General features: G+C 43.9%; 1 protein-coding gene across 8 annotated transcripts in view; it reads right to left on the minus strand.

Annotated features, from left to right (window-relative positions):
- LOC147021661 (cadherin-11-like) overlaps positions 1-26,499 on the minus strand; it is a 348,953-nt gene that overhangs the window by 46,014 nt on the left and 276,440 nt on the right. For 6 of the 8 annotated variants that reach the window (XM_085891880.1, XM_085891879.1, XM_085891883.1 and 3 more), the window contains 5 exons: positions 24,689-25,345; positions 9,250-9,544; positions 8,184-8,303; positions 1,937-2,104; positions 1,406-1,593 (listed from right to left, as the gene is read on the minus strand). In XM_085891880.1, the coding sequence (XP_085748006.1) occupies positions 1,406-1,593; positions 1,937-2,104; positions 8,184-8,303; positions 9,250-9,544; positions 24,689-24,934 (1,017 nt within the window). In that variant the 5' untranslated portion in view covers positions 24,935-25,345. Of the gene's footprint in view, positions 1-1,405; positions 1,594-1,936; positions 2,105-8,183; positions 8,304-9,249; positions 9,545-18,511; positions 18,533-19,975; positions 20,099-24,688; positions 25,346-26,499 lie in introns of those variants that run through there. The other 2 variants (XM_085891884.1, XM_085891885.1) reach the window with 2 other exon arrangements.

Here is a 26,499-nt window from a genome sequence, read left to right on the forward strand (position 1 = left end):
ATTTACGTTTTGTATCCCACTCAATCAGTTAATCAATCAATCAACATTTTTGTCCTTCTTGAAATACAATACAAAACATTAAAGCGGCATCAATCCAGAGAAGCAAATTGCTTGTGTTGGCAAACCACAACAAAAACACAAAATTACACGTAACTGAGGCTGGATCTGGATCCGTACCTGAACCAAAATCGAATCAGCTTGTTCGTGTCACCCAACCAAAGCATCGACCAAGTTTTGTCATATGAAGTTCACAACGTTTTGAAATATCGTGCTCTACCTCGTTTTTGGCCCCATCTCTCAATGGTCAAGGATCACTTCAAAAAATGAAAACATTCTCGTGTCCGAATCCATCCACAATTTTTTTGAGATATCCTGCTCATAGACAGACAGACAGACAGTGAAAAAGGGCTGAAAACACAACCTCCATCCACCTTCGGTGGTGGAGGTACAAAAAGAAGGCAGTATTTGATGTTGGCTACTGCTGTGTTGAGCTTACGACTGAGATGACTGGGAAATGTGGAACACATGCAGTAGATGATGAAGATTACATGCAATACTTTGGGGTTTGTCAGGTTTTTAGGGCATCTAATTAACATTTAGCGATGATGATGTTTTCGTGTGTGTTGACATCTGGCAATGCCCACATTCACTTTGAGTACAGTCAAGGCTGGAATTATGGTTTTGAAAGTTTTTCCCATCAAGACTTATGATGGTTTAGGAAGTTTTTCCAAATCACTTGAGGAATAATGCCCCCCATTCCCCCTTCCCCACATATTCCAGTTTTTAAAAATCTGCTTGGGACTAACATCGTGAAAAAGCACCAAAAGTGTTGGTAAGTAAATCACACATGAAACCACACTTATACATAATGCTTCGTACATTCCACCTCGTTGTCAGTAAAATCTCCCCTTATTTCACAGGAAATAGATTAAAATGCATCCTCAGAGGCTCAATTCCTTAAGGTTATAAAGCTAAGGGATCCAGGCTGATTTTTCGTTTCTTTCATTTTGGCATACCCAGGTAGCCAAAGACACCGGAAGCTAACTAGTTGGAACTAGCTAACAGCTTGGAATAGCCTGCAAGGAGTCTAGCCAGAGTTGGTCAGGCATTATTGATCACCTGGGGAAGCTGGTCTTGCAGTCTGATATTAAATCATGCAAAGTTCAAACAAATACTTTGTAGACGGATGATTCGAATGAGTGGGGGGGAGAAGAGGGGTTGGGGTGGGGGGGGGGTGTTGTTCAGACAGGTGCATACGTAGTGATTTGGAGGGAGGAGGTAAAAACCCTGCCATAATTGCATCTGCAATATATCCACAAGAAATATGTTTGATGCAAACTACACTGCTACATCTGCCAAAAGTCTCACAAACTGGCAGTTGCTGTCGCATAAGTTGAGGACTAACCTGTCGGAGCTTGACAATTCCTTCCTGTGTCACGGTGTCTGTGATGACTTCAAATGTACTCTGCCCATCTCCCCCAATTGTGCTGTAGATGACTTTTGCATTCCCCTCTAAGTCAGCATCATCAGCTCGTAATCGTCCCACCTCAGATCCTGGATGAGCATTTTCTGACACAGACAGTTGGTACGTACCTGGAAAGTGGGGGAAATGATAATTAGGGAAAAGTAATTTGAACAAGGGAAAAGGTATTCATCAAGTAATCACCTTTTTGGAGTGTAAGTAATGAATTTATCCAAGCATTGTTCAGGTGCAACTCAGGTAAGAGAACATTACACATTTATTAAAACAAAACTCTGGCTGGAGAATGATGTGTTTACAAGAGGTATGTAATAAAAAGAGAAGAAGTGCTGAGGGGCAATTTTGAACTCGTCTTCATCATTTTTTCCTTGCCTTTCATTGAGATCTGGATTGTCACATCCATATATTAAAGCTTGGCCACTTAACACAACTTGACAAGCAACCAGTTCTTCTTACTCTGTGGAAATCTTGGTGGATTATCATTGATGTCAGACAAGGAGATGATGACTGTGGCAGTTCCTGTAAGCCCTCCTCGTTGTCCTGCCATGTCTTTAGCTTCCACCACCACGAGGTAAGTCTCTTTTGTCTCTCTGTCCATGCCAGGTAGTGCTGTGCGAATTAAACCTAATGGGAGAAAGGTTGGAGATATGGTGTTAAATCTTGTTGTGGATTGGTGTTCTTGTTTACAGAATCAAATATATACCAATAAATGTCAGTGTGTGTGTGTGAGTGTGTGTGTGTGTGTGTGTGTCCTCCATAACTCCAAAACTATAAAACCTAGCAGCCTGAAACTTTACATGCATACTAAGAAAACTCCAAGGAAGTGCAAGAGTGAAAATTGGGTGTTTGGGTTAATTAAACACCCCTTTTGAAGATAATTAACGGCCTTATTTAATTATATCCTTCATCAAGCGCATCCTTGGCCACCTCGCTCTTTGGGGTTTTAAGGCATTTCTGGGTCTGAAGCTGCCATGTTTTTTGTTTTGACTTGGAACAGGCCGCAACGATTTCTTAAAGATAAAGTTTTTTTTCTTCACTTTCCCCACTCCTATTATTGAATGCCTGTTCATCATATACCATACAAAATCGCTGGGTGCATTGCAATCCTTATAAACGCCTGGAGACGCCAGCGTTTGTGGCTTTGTTTCATTTCTGCACATGTGATAACCTATAGAATCTCTTAAACGAAGCCGAGGTACAAAATTTAAGCTGAAGATTTGAACTGAGCAGCAGTTCCGATGCTAAAAAAGTGTTCGTTTGTCAAATCTGGACATTGCTTTGGTGTTTCCATGTGCAAAGTTTTATCGATGGCAATTGGTAATCCACATAATACCTATTTACTTTAAGCAAGCAAGGCTTTGGTCCCTCCTTCTCCATATATACAAGAAAATGTGAAATTGCCAAGCAATAAACTTAACTTTTTTGACTGTTTGGAGAACTACATTGAGTGAACAATAGATTTAGAAATATGCCAAAATTAACGAGCTTAATTGAGCTGGTTTCATTGAGTGCAACGGAAATAACATAATTCAGTGCAACAAAAATAATTAACCATCGGGATCGACGAGAAGGTGGTCATGCCTGGGTTCTCTGTGGGGAATCTCCACAGTTGGGAAAGTAAAATAGACAAGAAAAAGAGCAATCAGAGATTGCAGACCCTCGCAGGGATTTCTTTTGTGTGGTGTACTTTGTGTGGCGTTTGTGTTGTGGTGTGTTACATAATTTTGTGTGGTGTACTGGTGTGTTACATAATTAATTAATGAGACATAATTAGAAATGCCACTTTATAACTGCTGGTAGTGATGACTGGGTACCAAGACATTCCGCTTTGATGCAACCCCGCTTTGATCGGACACCTGACCCTGACCCATGACGTTTTATGATTATTATTATTCATTTGAATTCGGAATGGGATTAAAATAACTTCAATTCAAATCAAATGGAAGACCAAATATGTACAGTCCTGCATTGGAGTAATCAGAAGGAACCCAAACAAGCAAAAAGCAAAGATTAAGTCATCAGGAGGAACCTGGATCGGATTCACATTTCATCTGCTACTCCTCCACCCTAAAATCCATTCAGGCACAGCCAAGTGAGAACTTATTCCAAAAAAATTAACAAACCCACCCCCCCCCCCAAAAAAAACCCCAAAACAAAACGAACCCGTATAAGAAATTAAATACCATGCGTCGCAACAAGTTCAAATTTAAAACATGCATTCCCCATCATTACTAGATCATAAATTTGAAGTTTCACATCGATTGATTAAGCAGGTCCAGAGGAAACATTATTTAACATTTTTATTCAAACCAATATGGCCGCCGAACCATGTGACCTATCAATTATTCCTTAACAAAATTGTACACCCATGGCTTCGGGAACATTTGTGTGAATTTTCCCCCCGATTTGTCCAGCCGTTCTGGAGGAGATTTTTAATCGGTTTTATGGTAAATCCAATGTGGCTGCCAAACCATGTGACATCATATGTGTGAACCTTTTGTTCCTCATGGATAGGCAGTCATATGTGTGAAGCTTTGCCTTAATCTGTTCAGCCACTTCAGAGAAGATTTTTGAAGGTTTAAAAAACAAAAACAATATGGCTGCTGAATCATGTGACTGATGACGTCATCAATTTTTTTTTCTGTGGACTCCCCCCACCCCTTTCCTCGCTCTCCCACCCCATCTTGCTCCCTCCCTCTTCTCTCTCTCACTCTCACCCCCCTCATTGCACCCCCTTCTCCCGGAGTGTTTTACGACATGTGGAGAGGCGTCGCTCTCCCTCCCCTCTTTTCCTCACTCCTCTCTTCCTTTCCCATGCCCTTGCTCCCCCTCATCCTAGCTCCCCTCCTTGCTCCCACACCCCTCCTTGCTTCCTCCCCACACCTCCCTTCCCCATCTTTCTTGCTCCCATCCCTTACCGGAGTGTTTTGCGACATTTGGTGAGGTGTCGCTCCCCCAACCCCCCTTTCCTGCCCTTCACCCCCTTCTGAGCTCCCTCACCCCTCCCATCTTCCTTCCTCCCTCTCTCCCCCCACCCTCCCCTCAGTCCACTCTCACTCCACTCCCTTCTCTCTCTCTCCCTCCCTTTCCTCCTCTCTCCATTCCCTCCCTTCCCCTCTCTCTCTCCCTCCCTCCCCCTCCCTCCCCCTCCATCCTCTCTGCTCTCCCTCCTCTGCTCTCTCCCTCCCATCCTGCCCTCTTCCTCCTCTTCTTTCGCCCTCCCGCCTCTATCTACCCTGTCCCTCCTCTTCTCTTCCCTTCCTCCTCCTCTTCTCCCCCCTCCCTCCTCTATCCTCTCACCCATATTTCTCCCCCCACTTAATATTTCCGTCACCGAAGCGACGGGTTGTATTTGCTCGTGACCAATAAAGATTAAACTTGGTTTGCATGAGAATTGTTGGGGAGAAGAGCAGAGTCCAATAAGATGGGTTAACATGCTGATAAATTATGGTTATTGCGTTATTTAAAATAACAATTTTACCTGAAGATCACATGGAACCATTTACAAGAACCAAAGCAACAACAACCCTTTTAACAAACATGGAATCAACATTTGACCCCCACTACCACCCCACCTAAGATAATTCCACCTCATTGACAGCCTGATGTACCCACCAACTTCCCCCTTCATGTGAAAGGAAAATGTATTTCCTGAGCAAATGGATTTGAAACACAGCAAGCTCAGCCTGTCATTTTATCAGCAGATTCGATTACTGCTGGTTGGGCATGCGTTTCATCCTGCCACCAGCTCAGCCCCAGTATTTGTGCCATTTCACATTGTGCTATCAGTGCAATGGTACCATCAATGTACATTAAAGGAAATGTGGGTAGAGGGCCCGGAAAGGAGTTTGAGGAAAGAGGATGGAATTTCCAATCGTGATGGTTGATGGTGTGGGCCTGAATGAAATGAGTAGAACCACCCATGTCCCCTCCCACAGGTCCCAAAGCAGAAAATGATGAGAAATAATTGTGGCTGTTTTGACCTTGGTTGGGCAGGGGAGAAACGGTATGACTCGTATGAGCAGAATTCAAATGAATCGACAAAATAAGCAGCCCTTTCCAGGTTCCGCTGATCATGGGCGACAGACAGGCAGACGTAGGACCAGCTGGTGTTGAGTGTCCCAAGTTGCACACCATTCTGGCACACTCAGTACTGAGTGGAGATGGAACACCATGTCAAATTCCTTAGCCAAGACACTTGCTTTTTCACCATGACTGGGACGTAATTCAGTCATATACACCGGGAGTTGACAATCATGCCAATGGATTGTCAGTTGTGCCAACAAGTCATGGGAATGATTGCTGCAAGGTGGGGATTTCCTGTTTATAACCGTGACAAGTTAGTGGTTAAAAGCTTTAAAGTTGCTTTGGATTACATTTGCAGAAGGGGGGCAGTTTTGAGAAAGGGATGGGAGAGGGGAGATTGAAAGGGAGAGGTGATTGGGGAGAATTTATGGAGAAAGATTTGGGGTGAGCTTTTGAGAAAGGTGAGGGTGAAGCTTGGAGGAGAAGAGAGAGAGAGAATTTTACTTTGATGAGGGAGGAGGCGGTTAATTTGTGAGGGAGGGGTGAAAGTGAAGCTTTGAGGGAGAGAGGAGACGATGAGAGCAGGCATGGCCATGGGGGAGGAGGGAGAAGGAAAGGATAAGACGAGGTAGTGGTATTGTGAATACGGGAGCGGGCAGGGGGAGGAACAAGATTTGAGAGGGTGGGAAGAGGAGGGGCAGCTTTGGGAGAGGGGGGTAGGGGGGAGATTTGAGGAGGAGGGGTGAGGGGAGAGATTTGGGGCAGAAGGGTGAGAGTGGAGCATTGAGAGAGAATGGTGAGGGAGGAGAATTGAGGGAGAAAGGTGTGGGGGCAGTTTTTGGGAAGGGTGAGGGTGAAGGCTTTGTGGGGGAAGAGAGTGAAGTTTGCTTTGAAGAGGGAGGAGGTGGCTGAATTGAGAGGGAGGGGTGAGAGGGAGGGGTGAGAGGGAGGGAAGACGATGAGAGCAGGCACAGTCATAGGGGAAGAGGGAGAAGGGAGGGGGGGAGAAGGGAGGATGAGATGGGGGTAGTAGTATGGTAGAGGTGGCAGCGGACGGGGGGAGGAACAAGATTTGAGGGATGAGAAGAGGGGGGAGATGTGATGAAAGGAAAGAGAGAGCATGTTAGAGATATTGAGGAGTGTACTGAATGAGAGTGCGAGACATTTGTTAGGTTGGAACGGAGCCCACATATTGCTTGAAAACCATGCAGTTTGGGATACCAGAGGCGGAGCTGTTAGTAAGGCAGAGGACAGTGGAGAGATGCTAGGATGGGGGGGGGGGAGGGGCAAGATGGGAAGAGTAAGGACAGGGTATAACAAGGAAGGGTTATGAGGAGGTAGATTTAAGGAGGTGGGATGAATTTGCACTGAAGTTGGAAAAAAAATGAACGATCAATAATAATGGAAGATCAACAAGTGTTGAAAAAAGGGATTTTAAAAATTTGTTGGTCAGAGATTCATTGACATACATTGGAAGATGGATGGAGCGCAGAAGAATTGACAGTGGAGAAAGGAAGTGTTATAACAGATGGAATTTTTCGACACGGGATGAGAGAAAGGTCAAATTGAACACAGGTTTTTGAAGGAGAACCAGGCGGAGAGGGGAAGTTGAAGCATTGAAAGAGACTGTTTGATATTATTTATTTTTGAAGATTAGGGAAGAGGGGGGAAGAGGGGGGAAGAGTAAAGTGAAAGTTTGTAGAAAAGGTCGTGAAGGTGTGTCGTGAATACTTTCACGATCAGAGTGGGATTGGCAGGGAAGAGGGAGGAGAAGGAAGAAGAGTCAGTGTACAGGAAGTCACGTGGTTACGTGGGGTATACGGTGAGGAGGAAAAGGTTTTTTTTTTCTTGCATTTTATTATATTTTAAGACATGAAACAGAAGGTATAGTTGGGAAGGATAGAAGGAGGGTGGAGGGAAAAAGTGGAGAAAACAAAAACCGATGGTAATCAGGATAAAATACAAATAAACACGATCGTGCACATGGACGGGAAGATGGGTAGGCCTGAAGGAAGCCCGATATGACAAGACTGATGAAAACTCATCAAATAGCACAGGTTTTGAAAGAAAATCGAATTAGGAACACACAGTAAACATGGAGGCAACAAAATAAACAGTCAAAACGTCACAAACGACTGGAAACTTGTCCTTGAGAAAGTCAGCAGAGACCCCTGAGAGCACCAACTGTCACCTCAAAAAACCGGAACGTTGTTGTTGAACGCCATTGTAGCTCTGGTGCCTATAAGTCATTGTCGCTATGTGAAGGGTAATATTATCCCAACCCCATTCCTTAGTGGAAGTATCGAAGTGTTTTAGGCCACTACAAAAAACCCACCAAACAATGCCAGGTATGCCTGCTAATGTTTCAATAAAATATCCGTTGACTTTTGTAATTTTGAAAGGTTTTTCAAGTTTCCATTACAAGAAGTTTCTGATACCAAACAAGCTTTGACGAGATGGAGTGGAGTGAGACAGCATGCAGGCAAGGTTGTTGTTCTCATGCCAGATAATGGCAGTGGCATGTATTTACCGATGATTGAACCTCACTATGATCTTTAAGAGTACAAGAGGATCTATATCTGATGTGTCCACCCATGGACCTCCAAAACTCGAGCAATTGAACTGCTACTTTGCAACCTTCAAACACCTCCATTTTATTCAACTTTTTTCTTCTTACCTGTTTTTGGTTCAATGGTGAAGTAAGGCTGGCCCTGCAGAATGCTGTAAACCAGTTTGGCGCTGTTTCCATAGGCAGGGTCATCATCGTCGATGGCAGTCACTTGCAGAACGGGTGTACCTTTGCCAAAGAGTATCACAATAAGAATTAGGAAAGAAAGACAGAAGAAAAGAAAGGAGAGAGATGGATATATATATATATATATATATATATATATATATATATATATATATATATATAAAGAGAAAGAGATATCGAGATAGATATGATCGAGATAGATATATATATATATATATATATATATATATATATATATATATATATATATATATATATATATATATATATATATATATATATATAGAGAGAGAGAGAGAGAGAGAGAGAGAGAGAGAGAGAGAGAGAGAGAGAGAGAGAGAGAGAGAGAGAGAGAGAGAGAGAGAGAGAGAGAGAGAGAGAGAGAGAGAGAGAGAGAGAGAGAGAGAGAGAGAGAGAGAGAGAGAGAGATAGAGAAAGATGGATAGAGAGATAGAGATAGATAGATAGATAGATAGAGAGAGATAGAGATATGCAGAGATGGGGCGAAGGGAGAAATGAGAAAGGAGGAGGGAGAGGGAGAGGGAGAGGGAGAGGGAGAGGGAGAAATAGAAATAGAAAGAGAAAGAGAATGGAAAAGGAGCATTTGGGAATTGAGGATATAATTAATGAGGCCATGAAAGTGCAGGTGTTGGACAGAAGGCAGAAGAGAAAAAGAGAGAACACAATGTAATATGAGAGAAGACTCAAATAGGTAAAATATCGTTAGTTTATTGTGACACAATAAAATACATCATGCAAGATACCATCATAACCAGGCAAAGATGTTTGAGAAGGGTGGAAGAGTCAAAACACCTTTGTCACTTTTTGACAAGATTGAAGAAATGAGAGTGAAACATGGAATGAAGAATATACATATCTACATGGAGACACAGAGAAGACCACAACTAATTGGAGCAAAGAAGGTAATGTAGGACATTGAGGCAAAGATGTGAGAATACGACTGGATACCCAGTCATGTTTTTCATACCAACTTCTGCCATTTCAGTCACCGTGGCATTGAACGGTGTGCCGGGGAACCTTGGTTCATTATCATTGATGTCCTGAACTTTTATGATAAATTCAGAGGCAGGCTCGACTGGTAGGCCAGACACCCTGTCCACCGCCTGAGCCTCGAGGGTGTACTCGGCTCGGCGCTCTCGATCAAGGCGTGATGTAACACGGACATCACCCGTGTGCTCGTCAATAAGGAAAGTTGTTCCCGCACCTTCACCCGTCAGAATGTAGCGAACAGTGCCATCGCCTTTGTCCTGATCAGAGTACAGCTGAAAGCAGAAGATAACCACCAATTAATAAATTTTGTTTTTTTTACTATGACAGCCATGTTATTCACCAGATTCTTCTTCTTCTTCTTTAATGGCCACTATTATTTCCACATTCTGAGGTTGGCCAGGGGAAGCTTGGCCCAAGTCTTTCACGAACCGGCTTACCAGGGCTGCCGTTAATTTGGAATTTGTTTAGGGTGCCGGCGATAGTTCGCCTATTCTCCGTGAAGGACACCATGGCATCTTTAATGTCCACCAGCGAATGCCAGCAGATGGGACGCCCAGTTTAACGTCTGTCTGAGGGACCGCAGACACATTGATGAATCAACCTGCCTGTGAAACACCGGGATGACAGCTTATTGCTGGGCCGAGATTCAAACTCAGGCTAGAATGCTTAGATCAATGCGAGTGTCATTCATCAGCAAACATCTCCATAATTACATGGAAAGATACTCCCCTAGGTTCTATCATTTGAAAGAATTGCAACTGGGTAGAAAACAATTGCTGGATGACAGCCATTTTGTCCATGCCCTCTCAATATGGACATCTCACAGGCTCGGCATTACAACTGCAGAAGAATGTGAAAATGCCAACTTTTCTGCAGCGTAAGAGAAATACAGTAGTTTAAATGTCCCAGCTTCACAAAGAGGGACAATAATTTCCAGGATCCTTGATTCCACTGATCCAGGGGCGTAAGATACAACTCATCAGTACATGATTCATAAATTTAGTACTATTTAATTTGCAATAATGGCTTCGATACTATTCAGAGCTGAGAACTTCCACGAAAGCACTTGGCATGTCGAGTAAGCATGTGAAACTAATTGATTTTTAAAATGACTAGATGACCAGTGAACCCGTTGTGTTCCCATTATGACAGCGGTTGATGAAAAAAATCATTTCAAGAAACAAAAAAAAGGAAGATAGCTCCAGCGAACTAAACGACTGAGGTTGTTTGCATTGATCAAATTCTCCTGAAGAGTACTTGACTGAATCGGGAATTGATTTTTTAATAATTTTTTTGGTTGCCCGATTTGAACGAAATTTGACACTGCACACCACAGGCGAATGGTGAGTAAGGTGGCCCTAAAACTCTTGCGCTATCGTGTACCGTTTTGGCTGTATTTCAGGAACATACAAGATGAGATTTTTAGTAATATATAGATTTCGTCGGCAGTCTGTGGCCACTGGTTGCATCATTGCTGGGAGCGTGGCTATGCTGCTGATACAGTGACCCTGTTTATAGTAAGCTGGTACTTATTTTGTTGACCTCAGAAGGATGACAGGCTGAGTCAACCCACTTGGTGTTAATTAACAGCATGACAGGAGCTCAAACTCAAGAACCACATACCTTAAGGCAGTCACCTTAACTGTTAAGCCAACACCAGGCTTAAACTGATTGATAATTTGGACATATGGTTCAATCAAGATAGGTCAGAAAATCTGAAGATGTTGATGACAGGAATAATTTGGCAAATTTGCTCTGTAGTTTTTGCCGAGAAAGCTCTCCTAGATTTACCAAAAGGAAAAAACAACCCTAAACGGCATTGGAAAACCTGCATTTCAAGCAGTCTTACATTTTGTCTTCAGGCTTTGTTGGCAAGATAAAATGAACATTAAATGCAGGGCTTCCCACTGAACAGGTTGTCACCATTACCAAATACAAGTTGGACGAGGATTCAATTTTGGAATAGGCATGCTGGTTGCATCATCATCGAGACATGGCTGTGCTGCGTGATGCATTACACGTGCAGGTAATTTGGAAACTGATCAGGGTGTCGGCGATAACTTGCCGACTTCGCAAAAGACACCTCAGTGAAATGCTGCTGTGCCTGTACAATGCCACCCTCTGGCAGTCATTCGTCGAGTTGAGAATGAAACTTAGACAATACAACTCAAAATGCAAAGGTGCTACCCCTGTGGCATCTTGTCGAAAGGCAGCTAGTATATCCGAACAAAAACGGAAATGTATGGACATATTATGTATAGTAGTAGTCAGTATGAGTGCTTGGATATGCTTAGTTGCACAGCAGAATGTTGATAATTATAGGTGGACCAGGAGGTGCATTATTTCCTGTATTTAGACAGACTGGCAGGCAGATTTTCTTTTTCCCTTTAAAATCAATTTATTCCCCGTTTCCATGTATTTTTCCACTAATTGTTCCCATCTTCCTGTTACTCTGGTCCTGCATGATTTAAGAGATGCTGACCAATTGCCACTCACCATGTAATGAGTGCTATGTCAGACCCTTATTGGGAGAATTGAAAGAGTAACTGGGATCTAGAGAGAGAGAGAGAGAGAGAGAGAGAGAGAGAGAGAGAGAGAGAGAGAGAGAGAGAGAGAGAGAGAGAGGAGAGAAAGAGGAAGAAGAGAGGAGAGAGGAGAGAGGAGAGAGGAGAGAGGAGAATAAAGAGGGAAAATATGTTGTAAATCAGTTTGTGGGGAGCTATCCAGTTGTTACATTTGCACAAGGAATTGGGAGTCGGGGTTAGACTGAGAGAAAAAAAAAATGGAAGAGATGGGGGAAGTTTCGGAAAGACAAACGAGGATAGGAAGGTTCAAGGGAAGGGACAGACGTGCATGGAAGATATGGCTGGGAGAGGGGACAAACATTTCGACTTTTACATCTGTAATAAATACAAATACACAGCCTGTTGTAATAGTTCAGTAAACATGGTGCATGCCAGTGCTAAATGCTAATTGGAAATATCTGATTGAGTTTTCCATGGTCTCTTGATTGAGGGTTTCGGGAGTCCATCTACTGTTAAGTCAGCTGTTGCAGAATTTTCAAAGCAGAGTGGCCAAAGTTGAAATGAAACTGACAATCTTAGAGAGGAGAAATCAATTAATGTCTGCTAGTTCTTGTGAATTGGGGTGATAATTGTTACCTTTCACAGTGAAAGCAGATGGCTAGATAGGAAAGAGCAGGAAATTGTTGTGAATTTGAGCCATTTTGCAAAAACAATATTTAGGCCATCGATTTTGATTAGAGCTGTGTCCATTAGTACGATCTACTCCACAAGTGAAGGTTCACCTAAAGATGGATATGCTCAAATTGAGGGCTTGCCTATGGATTGGCAAATAGGTCTTCATTTATGAAATTGCCTTTCTCAGACAAGGCAAGACAGTTGCAAAACCAATAATGTGATGTTCAATGAACAGAGAAAACGAAAGAGTGGTCTAACCCTCTTACTTGCAATTTACTGTTTCTCCCCACCGCCTCTCTCCTCTTTTCCTGCTCATTATTGCCTTGTTTATTGTGTACAAGAGTTGTCCTGCTGCCACAATGTCAGTTCCTACTCTCTAATTTCCTCACTCTTCCATGAGCCTCGATCTTGTAAAGATAATAAAATAAATTAAAAGACCTCAGTGGAATCATACGGCTTTGATTTAATAATATGAACCCTAATCAGTTGCTTCAATATCTTCTGAAACTATTTCTCATGTTTTGCAATCTGGTGTTCATCGGCAGCACTTCAAAACAACAAAAACTGTTAACCTGTTGAGACAATTTAGTTGTTCTGATGTCTCCACATCAATCCAAGTCACATTGTAAGTGCTTGGTTCTAAGAGGGTCATTGCTCAGCCTTTCATCATAAGTGAGTCATAATTCATTGGACCTCGAATGTAACTTCTGATTTGGTTAACCACTTGTTCACTCCCTTAGACAACAAACGGCGCTTACAAAATACCTTTGCCTGCTCAAATTAGGCAACTGATCCTGAGAACAAAATCATTGCCCTCCCCCCCCTCGCCCCTCATCTCTCCCCCAACATTTACATTATAATTGCAAAAAGGAAGAGTTTGCCAACAATACAGTGAGTTTCTGTTTTCTCTCTAAAGTAAATAAATGCAGTCACACATTCTTACCTCCACCACTGAAGTTGGAGGAGGTTATGTTTTCACCCCTTTCTGTCTGTTTGCCTGTTTGTCTGTTTGTGTACAGGATATCTCAAAAAGTTTGACTCGATTTTGGTGAAGGTCCGAATCCGGATCTGGATACGAGAATTATTTAATTTTTAAAGTGATTCTTCACTATTAATAGGGCCAAAAAACAAAAAAATAAAAAAGTTTCTTCAAGAATAACCTTGGGAGCTCAGAAGAGGAGGGAAAATTGCATCACTCCAACCTCCTCATTTGAAAACTATTGCACCAACAAAAGAAATGTATACAGAGATTCACAGGTATGAAGATCAGGCATTCGATTATATTGGTAAGGCTTTTAAAAAAAAAAGTGATGAGCACCTCCTTAATTATCTTCAAAAGTCGTTTTCATTTACATAAAAACCCAGTTTTCATTCGTGCACTTCCTAGGAGATCCCTGAGTATGCATGCGATGTTTCGGGCAACTAGGTTTCATGGTTTTGGAGTTATGGAGGAGGCGACCCTTCACTTCACTGACAGGAATGCGAAGGTGGGGTCAAAAAAAACGAGAGAGAGAGAGAGAGAGAGAGAGAGAGAGAGAGAGAGAGAGAGAGAGAGAGAGAGAGAGAGAGAGAGAGAGAGAGAGAGAGAGAGAGAGAGAGAGAGAGAGAGAGAGAGAGAGAGAGAGAGAGAGAGAGAGAGAGAGAGAGAGAGAGAGAGAGAGAGAGAGAGAGAGAGAGAGAGAGAGAGAGAGAGAGAGAGAGAGAGAGAGAGAGAGAGAGAGAGAGAGAGAGAGAGAGAGAGAGAGAGAGAGAGAGAGAGAGAGAGAGAGAGAGAGAGAGAGAGAGAGAGAGAGAGAGAGAGAGAGAGAGAGAGAGAGAGAGAGAGAGAGAGAGAGAGAGAGAGAGAGAGAGAGAGAGAGAGAGAGAGAGAGAGAGAGAGAGAGAGAGAGAGAGAGAGAGAGAGAGAGAGAGAGAGAGAGAGAGAGAGAGAGGTAGGGGAGGCAGCATAAAGAGATTATGTCATGCTTTATGAACAAAACACACACACACACACACACACACACGATATGTATTAGTGCTTGGCCGATGTCGGCAATTTTTCAGGAATCAGCTGATCAGTGTCAGTGTGATTACCAACTACAGTACGGACTGTACACAACCCAAAAAACTTGAGGAGCTTTCACCTTCATTTTGGGGGAATTTCAAGAAACAAATTTTAAAAACAAGATGCATTATCGACGTTTCAAGGGATATGCTGCCAATCGTCATGCGATGGGTGGAAAAAATTTGGCTCTGTAATCTAGAAAACAAGTTAACATGGCAAACAGCTGAGAAATCGGGTGTTATCAAATATATTTTGCTTTGAAACTCACAAAGAGAAACCTGTAACCTTTGAAAAGCACACACAATTCATATAAAATAACCAATTTCTTTAGAAACAGCCACAAGGACAAAGGAAAATGTGATATTTCGTATGCTGCTGAGGTTAAAAGTTTAAAACCTCCACCACTCATCATCATCATAAGATATGGGATGAAACTTTGCCAACATGGCACCTGTAACCAAGCATGCAAGGATGCACCCACAACCCTGGAGAGTTTCTTTACAGATCCAAATCTACCCAAATGCAACACGTCTGTGTGTGATCTCTAAGTACCTCTACCTTGTATTGTAGCAACTGCAAACTACATCCCGATCAGGACACAAACTGCACCGTTATCAACTGTCATAGTGTAGGGCGCTTGGCAAGTGGTTTAAGCACTCAAGCAAAGCACTCCGATCAAATGGTTGACAAGGAATGGCTGGCTTGGCAAGCAATAGCAAGCTGATTGGTAATGGCACATACCCACAAAAACTAAACATGCAAATCCAGAAAGGCATCTAGCAGTTCATGAATGCAAAATCAAAAGCTGTGACCAAGCAAATGAAAAATGAAGTTACTGACCTGGTTTCGATCATATAAGGGATATGGAAATTGTTGTAGATGGAAGATCCTATGAAGGATATGGAAGTTGTGAAGCTACAAACCTATTCACGACTGGATATATATATATATATATATATATATATATATATATATATATATATATATATATATATATATATAGTGTTACGGTTGAGGAAATTCGCAAACCACCATTCAGGTCCCAAAGGTGAGATATCTCTGTAAGTACATGTGTAGTTAGCCCCAAACCCGTTGTTTAGAGGGAATAAATGTGATTCATTCAGGCTGCGACCCTTTGAGACAGTCGTTTTTCTGTTCTATCTTTATTTTGAACTAACCACGTCTCAACCGCTATCACACAACAACCACCAACCGCAACACCGCTTCACAACAACAACAACGCCAACAGCCACGACCTTTACCTTCACAACTCGCTCCCGCAAACATCGCATCACCGCCATTCCAAGCGTCGCCATGGCCATAAACCACCTTCACCTCTTCTCCTTCTGCGGCCATTCCCGCACCACTTGTGAACGCCGAGCGTCAGGCTGTCCTGGCCTCGTGCGGGACGCGCGCCGAGCCGCGGGTGCAAAGTGCGGCCTTTCCGAGGAGAATTCGGATCAGGAATGATACACGCCCACTTCTGATCCGTCCAATCAGCAAGCGCGGGGCGGTTTATCCCCGCCTCCAGGCGCGTCGGTGTAGAATCGGGATATGCAAATTCGAGGATCAGGGGAGACTCACGCCCCTTTTTCTCCGTCCAATGGGCGAGCGTGGCTCCACCCCCGAGCTCGTTCTGATCCAGAAATTTGCATATGGGTTCTCCTGCCGGACTATAAAGCACCGAGCGCGGGGCGAATTGAGTGAGTTGGAGAAGAGTCAAGGCAAGTTGGAGAAGAGTCAAGGCGAGTTTAAGAGGAGTCAAGGCGAGTTTTGAAAGGGTCAGTTTTTGGAGAGCAGAGTGTGGCGGCGGCGGAGTGTGGCGGCGGCGGAGTGTGGCGGCGGCAGTCGGTTTGGGAAGAGTCAAGTCGGGTCTGGAGAGGAGAAGTCTGTCGGGGTTCGCAGTCTGTCGGGGTTCGGAGTCTGTCGGGGAGCTGCAGAGAGAGGAAGCCTGGAGCCTGGAGCACGGTCGAAGTGATTTGCTGCAGTCGGCTGAGGAGAATTGCGGAGGGGACCGGATAGCTCGGGTCCGAGGCAAGGAAGACGGCGATCGGCGACGAGCTCGCAGTGGAGTCGCTCGTTGCGGGACCCAAGCAAGCCAGCTATCCTCTTTCCCCAGAGCATCAACAATTCCCCCCTCTTTCCCCCCCCCCCCCCCCGCGCTGAGATAGTGCGAAAAGGGGGCCCCGTTCCCACCCCACTCCAAGCAGCGCCAACGAAACCCGCGAAGGAGCGTGGAGTCGGGGCACCGCCACGCCGCCACATTTGCGGCTCATCACAAGACACGGGTAGGATCCACCTGGTCTCGCGGCCCACAGGCCCCGTCTGTCCCCTTGTCTTTGAGGGTGGCCCTTTTCTTTTGAGTAAATGTGTTGTCGGCGCCGTCTGTAAAGTAAAACTGTAAGTGTTGCCGTGTGCACGTGTAGTCGGTAGTAGATCTGCATTGTTTCTTTTGTTACATCTGCTTTTGGTGCATAATTGTTGTAATTGTATATGTGTGCTCTCCGTGTGCCGCGGAATAAATGTGAATTATGTTGAACTGTTTTTCCCGTTTCGCTTCGTCTTTTCTTTAATTGAATCTCCATCTTGCTTCACGTAAAGGGTTGGTTGTGGGCTTAATATGTCCGATAATTAATCGGAACCGTCGAGGCCGACGATAACACTGCTCGGTTATCCCGATAGTACGGAACGGGTCGCTTAAGTGGCCCGTGTCTGGAGTCGACCTGCAGCGAGGTGCGATCGCCCGGTCTACCCTCTGCGTGGGTACTTAGGTAGGTCGAATTTGGCGAACAATCCTATCCCACGCGGGGGGCCGATTGGCACGATCGTGGTGAGGCTGAAAGGCCCACCCGTGACTAGCTCCCGGCGTTAGTCCAAGAGGGTCACGACAGGATTGTCCGTCCGGTGGGCGACGTGCCGCGATTCGAGTTACGTGGCCGCTCGCACGCCGGCGGGTGCGAATTCGCAACAATATATATATATATATATATATATATATATATATATATATATATATATATATATATATATATATATATATATATATATATATATATATATATATATATATATATATATATATATATATATATATATATATATATATATATAGTTCTTTCTCACCACTGATTCACTGACTGATATTAAAGTTCGGGTGACATAGAAAGGTCACCATCATTCTGTTCAATCTCTCTTACTTTCAATCTATCTTCCTTTGTACCATTGTGACATGTCACCTTCTGGGTGACATAGAAAGCTGAAATTTCACCTGCTGATGGCCATCGAAACCGACACACTGGGAAAAATCACAGAACCATTGGAAAGCATCCATAAATGAAAATGTAAATAAATGAAAAAAAAAGAGAAAAAATAAATGCAGTTGAGCGACCCGAGACAATGGGGAAGCACGGTAATTTTGCATACTGATAGACATCGAAGCTGATACACCAGGACAAAAAAAATCACAGAACCATTGGAAAGCGTCCATAAATGAAAACATAAATAAATGAAAAATGAAATGCAGGTGAACCACCCGAGACAATGGGGAAGCAGGTTCCTATGCCTACACAATGTGTAAGCATACCGCGTGAGTATGTATATTGTTAGGGTTTTGTAAAACTTACCTCAGGAGGAGAGCATACATCGACATGTAGGTGACCCAACGATCAGTTATTTCATTAGACTTTGTATGGATCGTCCTTGGTCCCTTGTAAAAGGGAAATTTGGGGGGTATGCGTTGGCTAGGCTGTGTTTGTCCCATGTAATGTCTTCCCCCCTTTCCTTCTGTTACTCTCAATCTTTATTCCTTAACACCATCATTCTGTTCAATCTCTCTTACTTTCAATCTTTCTTCCTTTGTACCATTGTTCTGTTAAATCACTGTTACTTTCAATAATCCCTCCAATACCCAATCGGCCTGTTTCAATGTTCCACCAATAATCTCCCCTCCATCAAACATCCCTTCAACAGTCTCTAATTCACCCCATCGGTCTTACCTTCAATCCCGCAGCTGTTTGGTCATCCCTTGGTCGTGCAGGGTCCCTTTTTGTGTTCCCTTCATCTGCGCATTGCTTGGGAACCCATCAGATGCTCTCGCATGCATGCTTGTCACGTTTCACATGCGTGTTCGTGGCACTTGGTGCTCGGCATGGCCTGCGAGGTGCGGTGCTTCTCGTGGGCGTGGTGCAGTGCAAAACAGTGCAACTGGGCATTTTCCGCATGAAGGAGGAGGCTGGTGGCTCTCGTTGCGGATTTGCATGCGCAAAGGGTGGGGCAAGGTCAGGTCAGGAATGGGAGCATGTGCCGGAGCAGCGTGTCGCTGTGTCCACTTTCCACCAGTACTCCAGGGGCCTGCATCTGGCCATCCCCCAGGCAGATGTCTGGCCCATCCCCATCTCCTTGAGATGCTGATAAACCTGCTGCAACCACAAGGTACGTGGTAGGCCCATTGGCCTCCTCCACTCATGAAACTCCCTTGCTAAGAGAATCTGATGAGTAGGATCAGCGTCAGGAAAATGAGCCACATGCTCATACTGCGGCAGCTGATGCTCATGGACGATGCAGGAAACAAATCTCATTTGAGTCTATCTCAGCAACTGCTCTTTGGACACAAAGTCCGACCAACGATAGCCAAGGATTCTCCAAAAAGACCTGATACCAAAGAATTAAGTCTCTGTCTCAGATCCCTGGTCAGAGTACAAGTCTCACATCCATCGAGCAAGACTAGAAGCACCAAGGACCTCGGAAGGATGACAGGCTGAGTCAACCCCCTGGTACATTAATTCAACGGCCGACGGGGCTTGAACTCAGGACCCGAGGATCCCAAGTCGCCACCCGAACCACTGAGCCAAACACCAGGCTATGCACTCAGCCTGTCATCCTTCCGAGGTCGGCGAAATGAGTACCAGTTCCAGTGTGTGTACTGGTAGAGGGGCACTGCATCAGCGACACAGTCGCGCTTCAAGAAATGATAGCTGCCCCGGCAGTTAAGCTGCCATATGACCACCACCACCACCACAACGAAATAGTGAATTAACAATAAGCTGTTTTCATTGCCTTTCTTATACATTGATTTTATTGCGTTGTTTCCATAATTGTAAGTATAGTCTGAGTTGGTTTAAAATATATACCAGTATGTCTATTTGTATCAACTATATCGAAGGATTTCATAAAAATGTGGCAAAAACTATAACTGTATGAGAAATACTGATTTCAATTAATAACAATATTAAAATAACATCATTCATAATTAAATCAAAATTCATTGCAAACTCTTTAAAAGCTGTCACGTGGTCAATAGTTTTTCCCTAATTAGTTTACAATATCAATTAAATTACGATTTTTTGTAAATAAACAACATAAATCAATGTTTTGAGGGGGGTAATCTGAAATTGTAGGAGGGAGTATGAAATCGATTTCAAGCTACCCCCGGGGGTAACTTGAAATAGATTTCAGATTACCGGGAGGTAACTTGAAATTTTTACACCGGCACTCCGGGTACAATAGGCCCATGATCGAAGTGAGTCCTCCCGCGCCGGCACTCTCGGCTAAACGTCGTTCCTGACAGTCCAAGACGAGCCATTTGTTGACACTTTCTCTCCATTTATCCCATCTTACAGACGTAGAACGTTTGACTTCTTCGTTCGCTCCATTGTCCTGGTGAATAATACACGGGGGAGCGTCCTCACTGGCCATGTTCATCAAAAATCGCCGATCAGCTGCCGGTGATTTCCTTCCTGCAGGAAACTGCCATCTTGGACAACTTAGTTGGTCACGTGACAGTCTGACGTAATTTGCATACGATGTCAGCTGATCAACTGGCTGTCGAGGCGTCACGTGGCACACACGTGATCCGAGTGGAGAAAATTCAAATGAGAGAGAACGTGGGGAATGCATCGATTTTCAAGATGAAAATACACAATAACTGCAGCTATTTGAGTGGAGACCTTTTGCATACGTATATATTTGGATATATACTATCATATTATCAAGGTTTTGTCTACTCCCCCCCCCCCCCCCCCCCGATGAGTGGAACAAAACTGCACGATACAGCTACCGGCTGATGGCCTATTTGTTTCACTTTACAACATCAGTTTCGATTCGTCATTGCAACTTGTGATAGGACGCGAATGGTGCTCGAAAAAGGTCGTCAAAAACGATTTTGGGGGGAATAATTTTCGATTTTTCTCAGTGGTGTAGAAGGGTCTGGAGTGGCTTAAGTGTCTGAAAAGGTCAAAAGTGTTTAAATGGTCGAAGGGGTCGAAGGGTCTTAAATGGGTTTAAATGTCTAAAGTGGTCTAAAGGGCAAAAAAGCAAAAGGGGTCAGAAGTGTCCAAATGATCTGAAATTCTCCAAAGGGTCTGAAAAAATATGCCTGGTGTTGGCTTAATGGTTAGGGTGGTGGGTTTGGGATCCTTGATTTCAAATTCCACGCAACTGTTGAATTCATACCAGGTGGGATTGACTCTGCCTGTCATCCTTCTGAGGTCAGCAAAATGAGTGCCAGCTTGCTGGTATCCTGTGTCAGAGTGGTGACCTGTCCAGGATTGTTACAAAGAGCCAAAGAGACTGCTGAGGCAGCACCAATGCTCTGCACAAAGTGTGGTCCCAATGGATGGTCTGAAAAATGTTGAAAAAGGTCTGTATGTCTCAAAAGTGTCGAAAAGGTCTTAACAGGGTCGAAATGGGTATTAAATGGTCCAAAGGATGCAAAGGGTCTAATGGGGTCTACAGGCCCCACAGGGTGTACACTGTACAGGAGTGAAACTGGAGTAAAGAAATTATCTCATTCTTGTAAACTAGTGCATGCCCGTACGTGCGTGGCCGTACGTGCAAACAAACAAAAAAAACTTTCAAACCGCGTGCCAGAAACAACAACCACACAGGCCGTTCCTTCGCTCTCACATGCCCATACGTGCGTGCCCGTACGTGCCCGTACGTGCGTGGCTGTACGTGGGAAAAAAACAACAAATACTTTAAAACCGCTTGCCAGAAACAACCACACAGGCCATTCCTTCGCTCTCGCGTGCCAGTACGTGCGTGGCCATACGTGCAAAAAAAAACTTTCAAACCGCGAGCCAGAAACAAACACACAGGCCGTTCATTCGCTCTCGCGTGCCCGTACGTGCACCCCCCCCCCCAAAAAAAAAACAAACAAACAAAAAAAACTTTCAAACCGCGAGTCAGAAACAACAACACAGGCCGTTCCTTCGCTCTCGTAAACAACGACTGGATTGGGGCATTGTGTTTATCTATAAATGCGCATAAGAAATCGAGAAATTATTAGAATACATTGAGTCATCACCATCCGGAAGTAGTGCGTGCCCGTACGGAATGTTCACATGCATTCCACGAATTATCGCTTTCATTGAAGTAACAACTGCTGTGATACACACACAGAGTTAATTAAAATCCAAATTAAAATCAAGTTTACCTCCCTGTCTTTGCTTGCCATGACATTCGCTGCCATTTACCATTGACACTCCGACACCACGGTAACTAAGGCACCGATCTCCATCGTAACCGGCATGGCACGTGACGTCATTGTCAGCCGGCCGTACACCGGCCTATGCGGCCATGCCTACGCAGCATGTGTCCTGTCATTGGTTGGTAAATAAATGGCCGCAGCAACGTGTCATGTCATTGGTTGGAAAATAAATGGCCATAACTTGGGAAGCACTTGTCCGATTAATATCAAACCTTGAAAAGGCACATCCTCAGGTCCCCAGCAATATAGCTGGCAAGTTTCAATTAAATAGGACCAGTGGTTGTCGAGAAACAGCGCTCACACACACACACACACACACACACACACACACACACACACACACACACACACACACACACACACACACACACACACACACACACACACACACACACACACACACACACACTGCTGGAATTAGAGATAGATAAAGTAACTCTGGAGTGTAACACCGCAATAATTTGCCAAATGACCTCACGACTGTTTAAAATGCCTATTTAGGTGCATCGTGGTTAAAAATTTTATCGGTGAAAGTTTCATTGCGAATTAACTTTGGGGGCTCAAAGCAGAAAGTTCACAAACAAAAAAACTTTTCACTTTTATATAGGGAGATGGACGACCTATTTTCCTGTTGTTGCCTCTTGTTCCTCCCTCTTTTCAGGTTGGTGGCACTATGGAAAACAATGTGATCCGACAAAGTTTTGTGGCAATTAAACTTATGAATTTGGAGGAGTAGGGTCACAAGCAATCAAACAAACAAACAAACAAACAAACAAACAAACATTTTGTGTATATATGTTTTGCTCCCGGCGGATATAGCCCAGTCGCTCTGTCTCGATCTTGCAGTAGACATCGACCAGAAACTGCAGAAAGAATCGTCGCATCTGCAGTATGTGGTTTGCCCTCTCTCACCATGATGTGGTAGCTGTAGTACTGCATCTATATGAGTTTTCATCCATCCTGTCTAGTAGCAGTCCTGGCCACCAGATGGATGCTGTAGCCATCTGTTCCATATTGGAACACTATGGGATACTGGAGTGCATCATAAGATGCATGCAACTCACTGATCCCTTTAAGTGCATCATCGCGAAGTCTGAGGCCAATGTCTCTGGGTTCTGTTGGCTCATTGTCCATTAGGATGGTGACTTCTGGTGCAGACTGGGCGTTGTAGCGGCGTGTGAGCTGTCCTTGCAGTCGCTTGTTCTCTCTGATGATGATTTAGCGCTCTTCAGAGTTGCCTCCTTCTGCAAGTACATTTCTTACAGTCGAGCTCACGGACCAGATGGTTATTCTCGTGAAACCACTTTGTGAGCATCTCAATGATGTGTGGTTTGAGGCTACTGTGGTTCCTGGCATCCAGCTCTTTGGCGTGCGAGTCCAGGAAGTAGACCTGTAGGAACTTTCGCTGGCCCTCTTCAGGCGGGAGCAAGCTGCCAATGCGGTGGAACACTTGACCTTGGATCCGGAAGCTCGGGCTCCAGCCCTGGACTTCAGCTTCCTTGTGCCCGAAGCTCATCATCACAAAGCTGCCATTATACATCCAAATGTTGTCAAGGAAGTGCTTGCTGGAGGGAGTTTAGCTTGAGAGAAGTTCCTTCAGCAATGGAAGAAGGGCAGGAGAGGGCTCAAGGACGACCTTGCGATCGCTGCAGCACACACCCTTGGTCTCTCACTTGAACTTGTAAGCAGAGCAGTTGGTGCAGACTTGGTCCATTCGGCTGATGTCTGCATGAGTTGCTGGGTCAGCTGTGTCATACGTGAATGCCACCCTGTTGTGCTATTGTGCCCGGGCCAGTGCTCGTGCTTCTGCAGTGCGGTGACGCATTGTCTCAAGTCTTGCATCACACTCTTCCTCAGTCTCATTTGCTCGCCACTGTTGTTGCCGATGAGCCTGTTCATTTAGCCTGGCATCTTGCTCCTCTTCAGTCTCCTGTTGTCTCTTAGTGTGTTTTTGCTTAGCTGCAACTGCCTTGAGACCAAGGCAGCTCTTCCTTTTTCGGGGTATCTAAGATCAGAAATTCAAATTTTGATCAGAAACTCTGTAAACGTTCACTGGTCTGTCCGCCCACGGGTCTGTCTTTGTCTTATTTTGATCAGGTTGTGAATAAAAAAAGTCGCGATGCGGAAAATCAATCAATTGCGGCAGAAAAATTGAAACAGCCAAAAAAAATCGACAATTTTTTTCGGTTTTTTTAAACATCTAAGAAATGCTGTCGTACCTCTGAGACGTGCTGATTCCGAATATGCCTTTAGTTTTGCTCTGTGATGCGTAGTTCTTGAGTAATAAGAGGACAAACATACACCACTACTAGAAACAGTATATATATATATATATATATATATATATATATATATATATATATATATATATATATATATATATATATATATATATATAAATATATATATATATATATATATATATATATATATATACATATATATATATATATACACACACAAAGGACCAATGAGGCGACATGTGAGTTGGGGAGAGGTGAGTGGGGAGGGCACATTGCTTCACATTTTCCTCTGTAACATGATTCACTATGGTGCAGTCTTACACCAGAAATTCAGTGCATTGTAACACAACATTACATCGTATACAGTATAATGTGATGTCACCATTTTCTGCACATCAGTACAATAGTTCAAAGTGAAATGAATTGAGATATTATTATATTACCTTTCCCACGTAGACGGGTTCAGTTGCTGTGTACTCCTCCAGCACGAAGAACTGATTCCACACCCAACCCCTGCGTACTCTCCGTAGCACAGGTGTGTTAGAACGTGGCGGCGCTCCCTCCGTGAGGGTATGGCTTAGAGAGCGGCTACTTCCATAAGGTCGGGGAAGCGCCAATAATGCAGATGTGCAAGTTAACACCGCTGCACAGAGAAGCAGCTCCAGCAGTAGACAAACTTGTAATGCCATAATTTAGTCCAGCAGTTGGCTGGGTCGATGTTCAGGCTAAAGTGTATAAAGAGCCAGGAGATGTACAAAAGAAAATAAGATTTATAGATCTGCAGGGGTTTTAAAGTTAGAAAAGGAAAAGGAGTAGTTAATGGTGATGTCAGCAAGAATGGATCAAGTTTGAGTTTTTATAACGGAGATGGTAAAGTGGGAAAGAATGACACAAATGGGTGAGAAAATAAGGAGCAGAGAGAAGATTTCAGGATGTCAGCCCTGGCTTTGGATGAGGATCCAGTGAAAGCAGAAGGAGAGCTGTCAGCGGAGGAGCAGAGACAAGCTGCCAGGCGATTCTGCTTCTACTCGTGTGCGTGGTCTGGCACCGTTAAATTTGACCCCTCCCTATGGATGGCCTCTTGCCAGAAAGCACGATGTCTGCGGAAAAGGAGGTAGGGGCAGGAGATTGGAGACAGTTCAGCTTCCGAGAGGAGCCAAGCTGGACAGGAAGGAACATGTCGACCCTCATCCTGTCTTTGTTAAACACCACTTCACCCAGCACCTTTGTAACTGATTCAGGTGTAAGCAAAGCAAATGGAATTCATAAAAATAATAATAATTTATTTCAAGGTTAAAATTATTCATCAAGGTACCTCAATATATGTCAATTCTATGTATGTATGTATGTATGTATGTATCTTATAGAATCGTAAATGGCTGGACCGATCTCCACAAAATTCTGTATATATTAGCCAGTTATGGGTACAATTAAAGTGGGCACCTTACCCCCTGAGGGTTAAGGAGATGACCCGGACAAAAGGCAGAGTAATGTATGTATATGAGTATCGGTCAAATTATATGAGTCTAGGTCTCGGTCTTGGTAAAATATAAAGGGGAAGGGGATGGGGTGCAACCAGAATTTTTCTCATGGGGAGGGGGCGCAACCACAATTTTACAAAGGGGGAGTACCACCAGAATTTTTTGATGGAGCTGGAGGGATTGGGGGGGGGGGGCTGTACACATGGCAGTATGCAAGATATTTTACTGACACCATAATTTTCTCCCAGAGGGAGTGTGCATTTACTCGTTTACTAAAGTAGAAAGGAGCGAACAATGCGTAATTCTCACTTTGATTTCATTCACCTCTCGCCATCACGTGGTAATCTTAAACCATTATTTACGTATTTGATGCATTTTTACTGTGGTGCAATTATTTATTTATATTCAAACATATGATTTTACACATCACAGTGGTGGATGGTCTTCAGCCTAAAATTTCAGAGTTAAACTTTGTCGCTGCAGCGTCATGTTGTCCCCAGCCATTAAAAGTTTCCAATCATATCACACAACAGATTGTGAGTCGGCCGCTACGAATGGGCATTTTGCAATGACGAGTTAATGGCCGAGAAGCAGAATGTCCGATCGTTTGTAATTAAGGAGTTTAATGCTGGGGCTTGCAACCAGACTGAGAGATTCCATTCTGAAGCACAAATTGTTGGACAAACAGTCTAACGGTATCTCTAAATAAAATAGCATCTACTCGGCGATGCATGCTGACTGAAGGGACAAAGACACTCTTTTGCCTAAAATCC

Source organism: Eptatretus burgeri, chromosome 8, assembly GCF_056783735.1.
Source record: "Eptatretus burgeri isolate ZD-2024b chromosome 8, Ebu_testis_v1, whole genome shotgun sequence".
Taxonomy (NCBI): domain Eukaryota; kingdom Metazoa; phylum Chordata; class Myxini; order Myxiniformes; family Myxinidae; genus Eptatretus; species Eptatretus burgeri.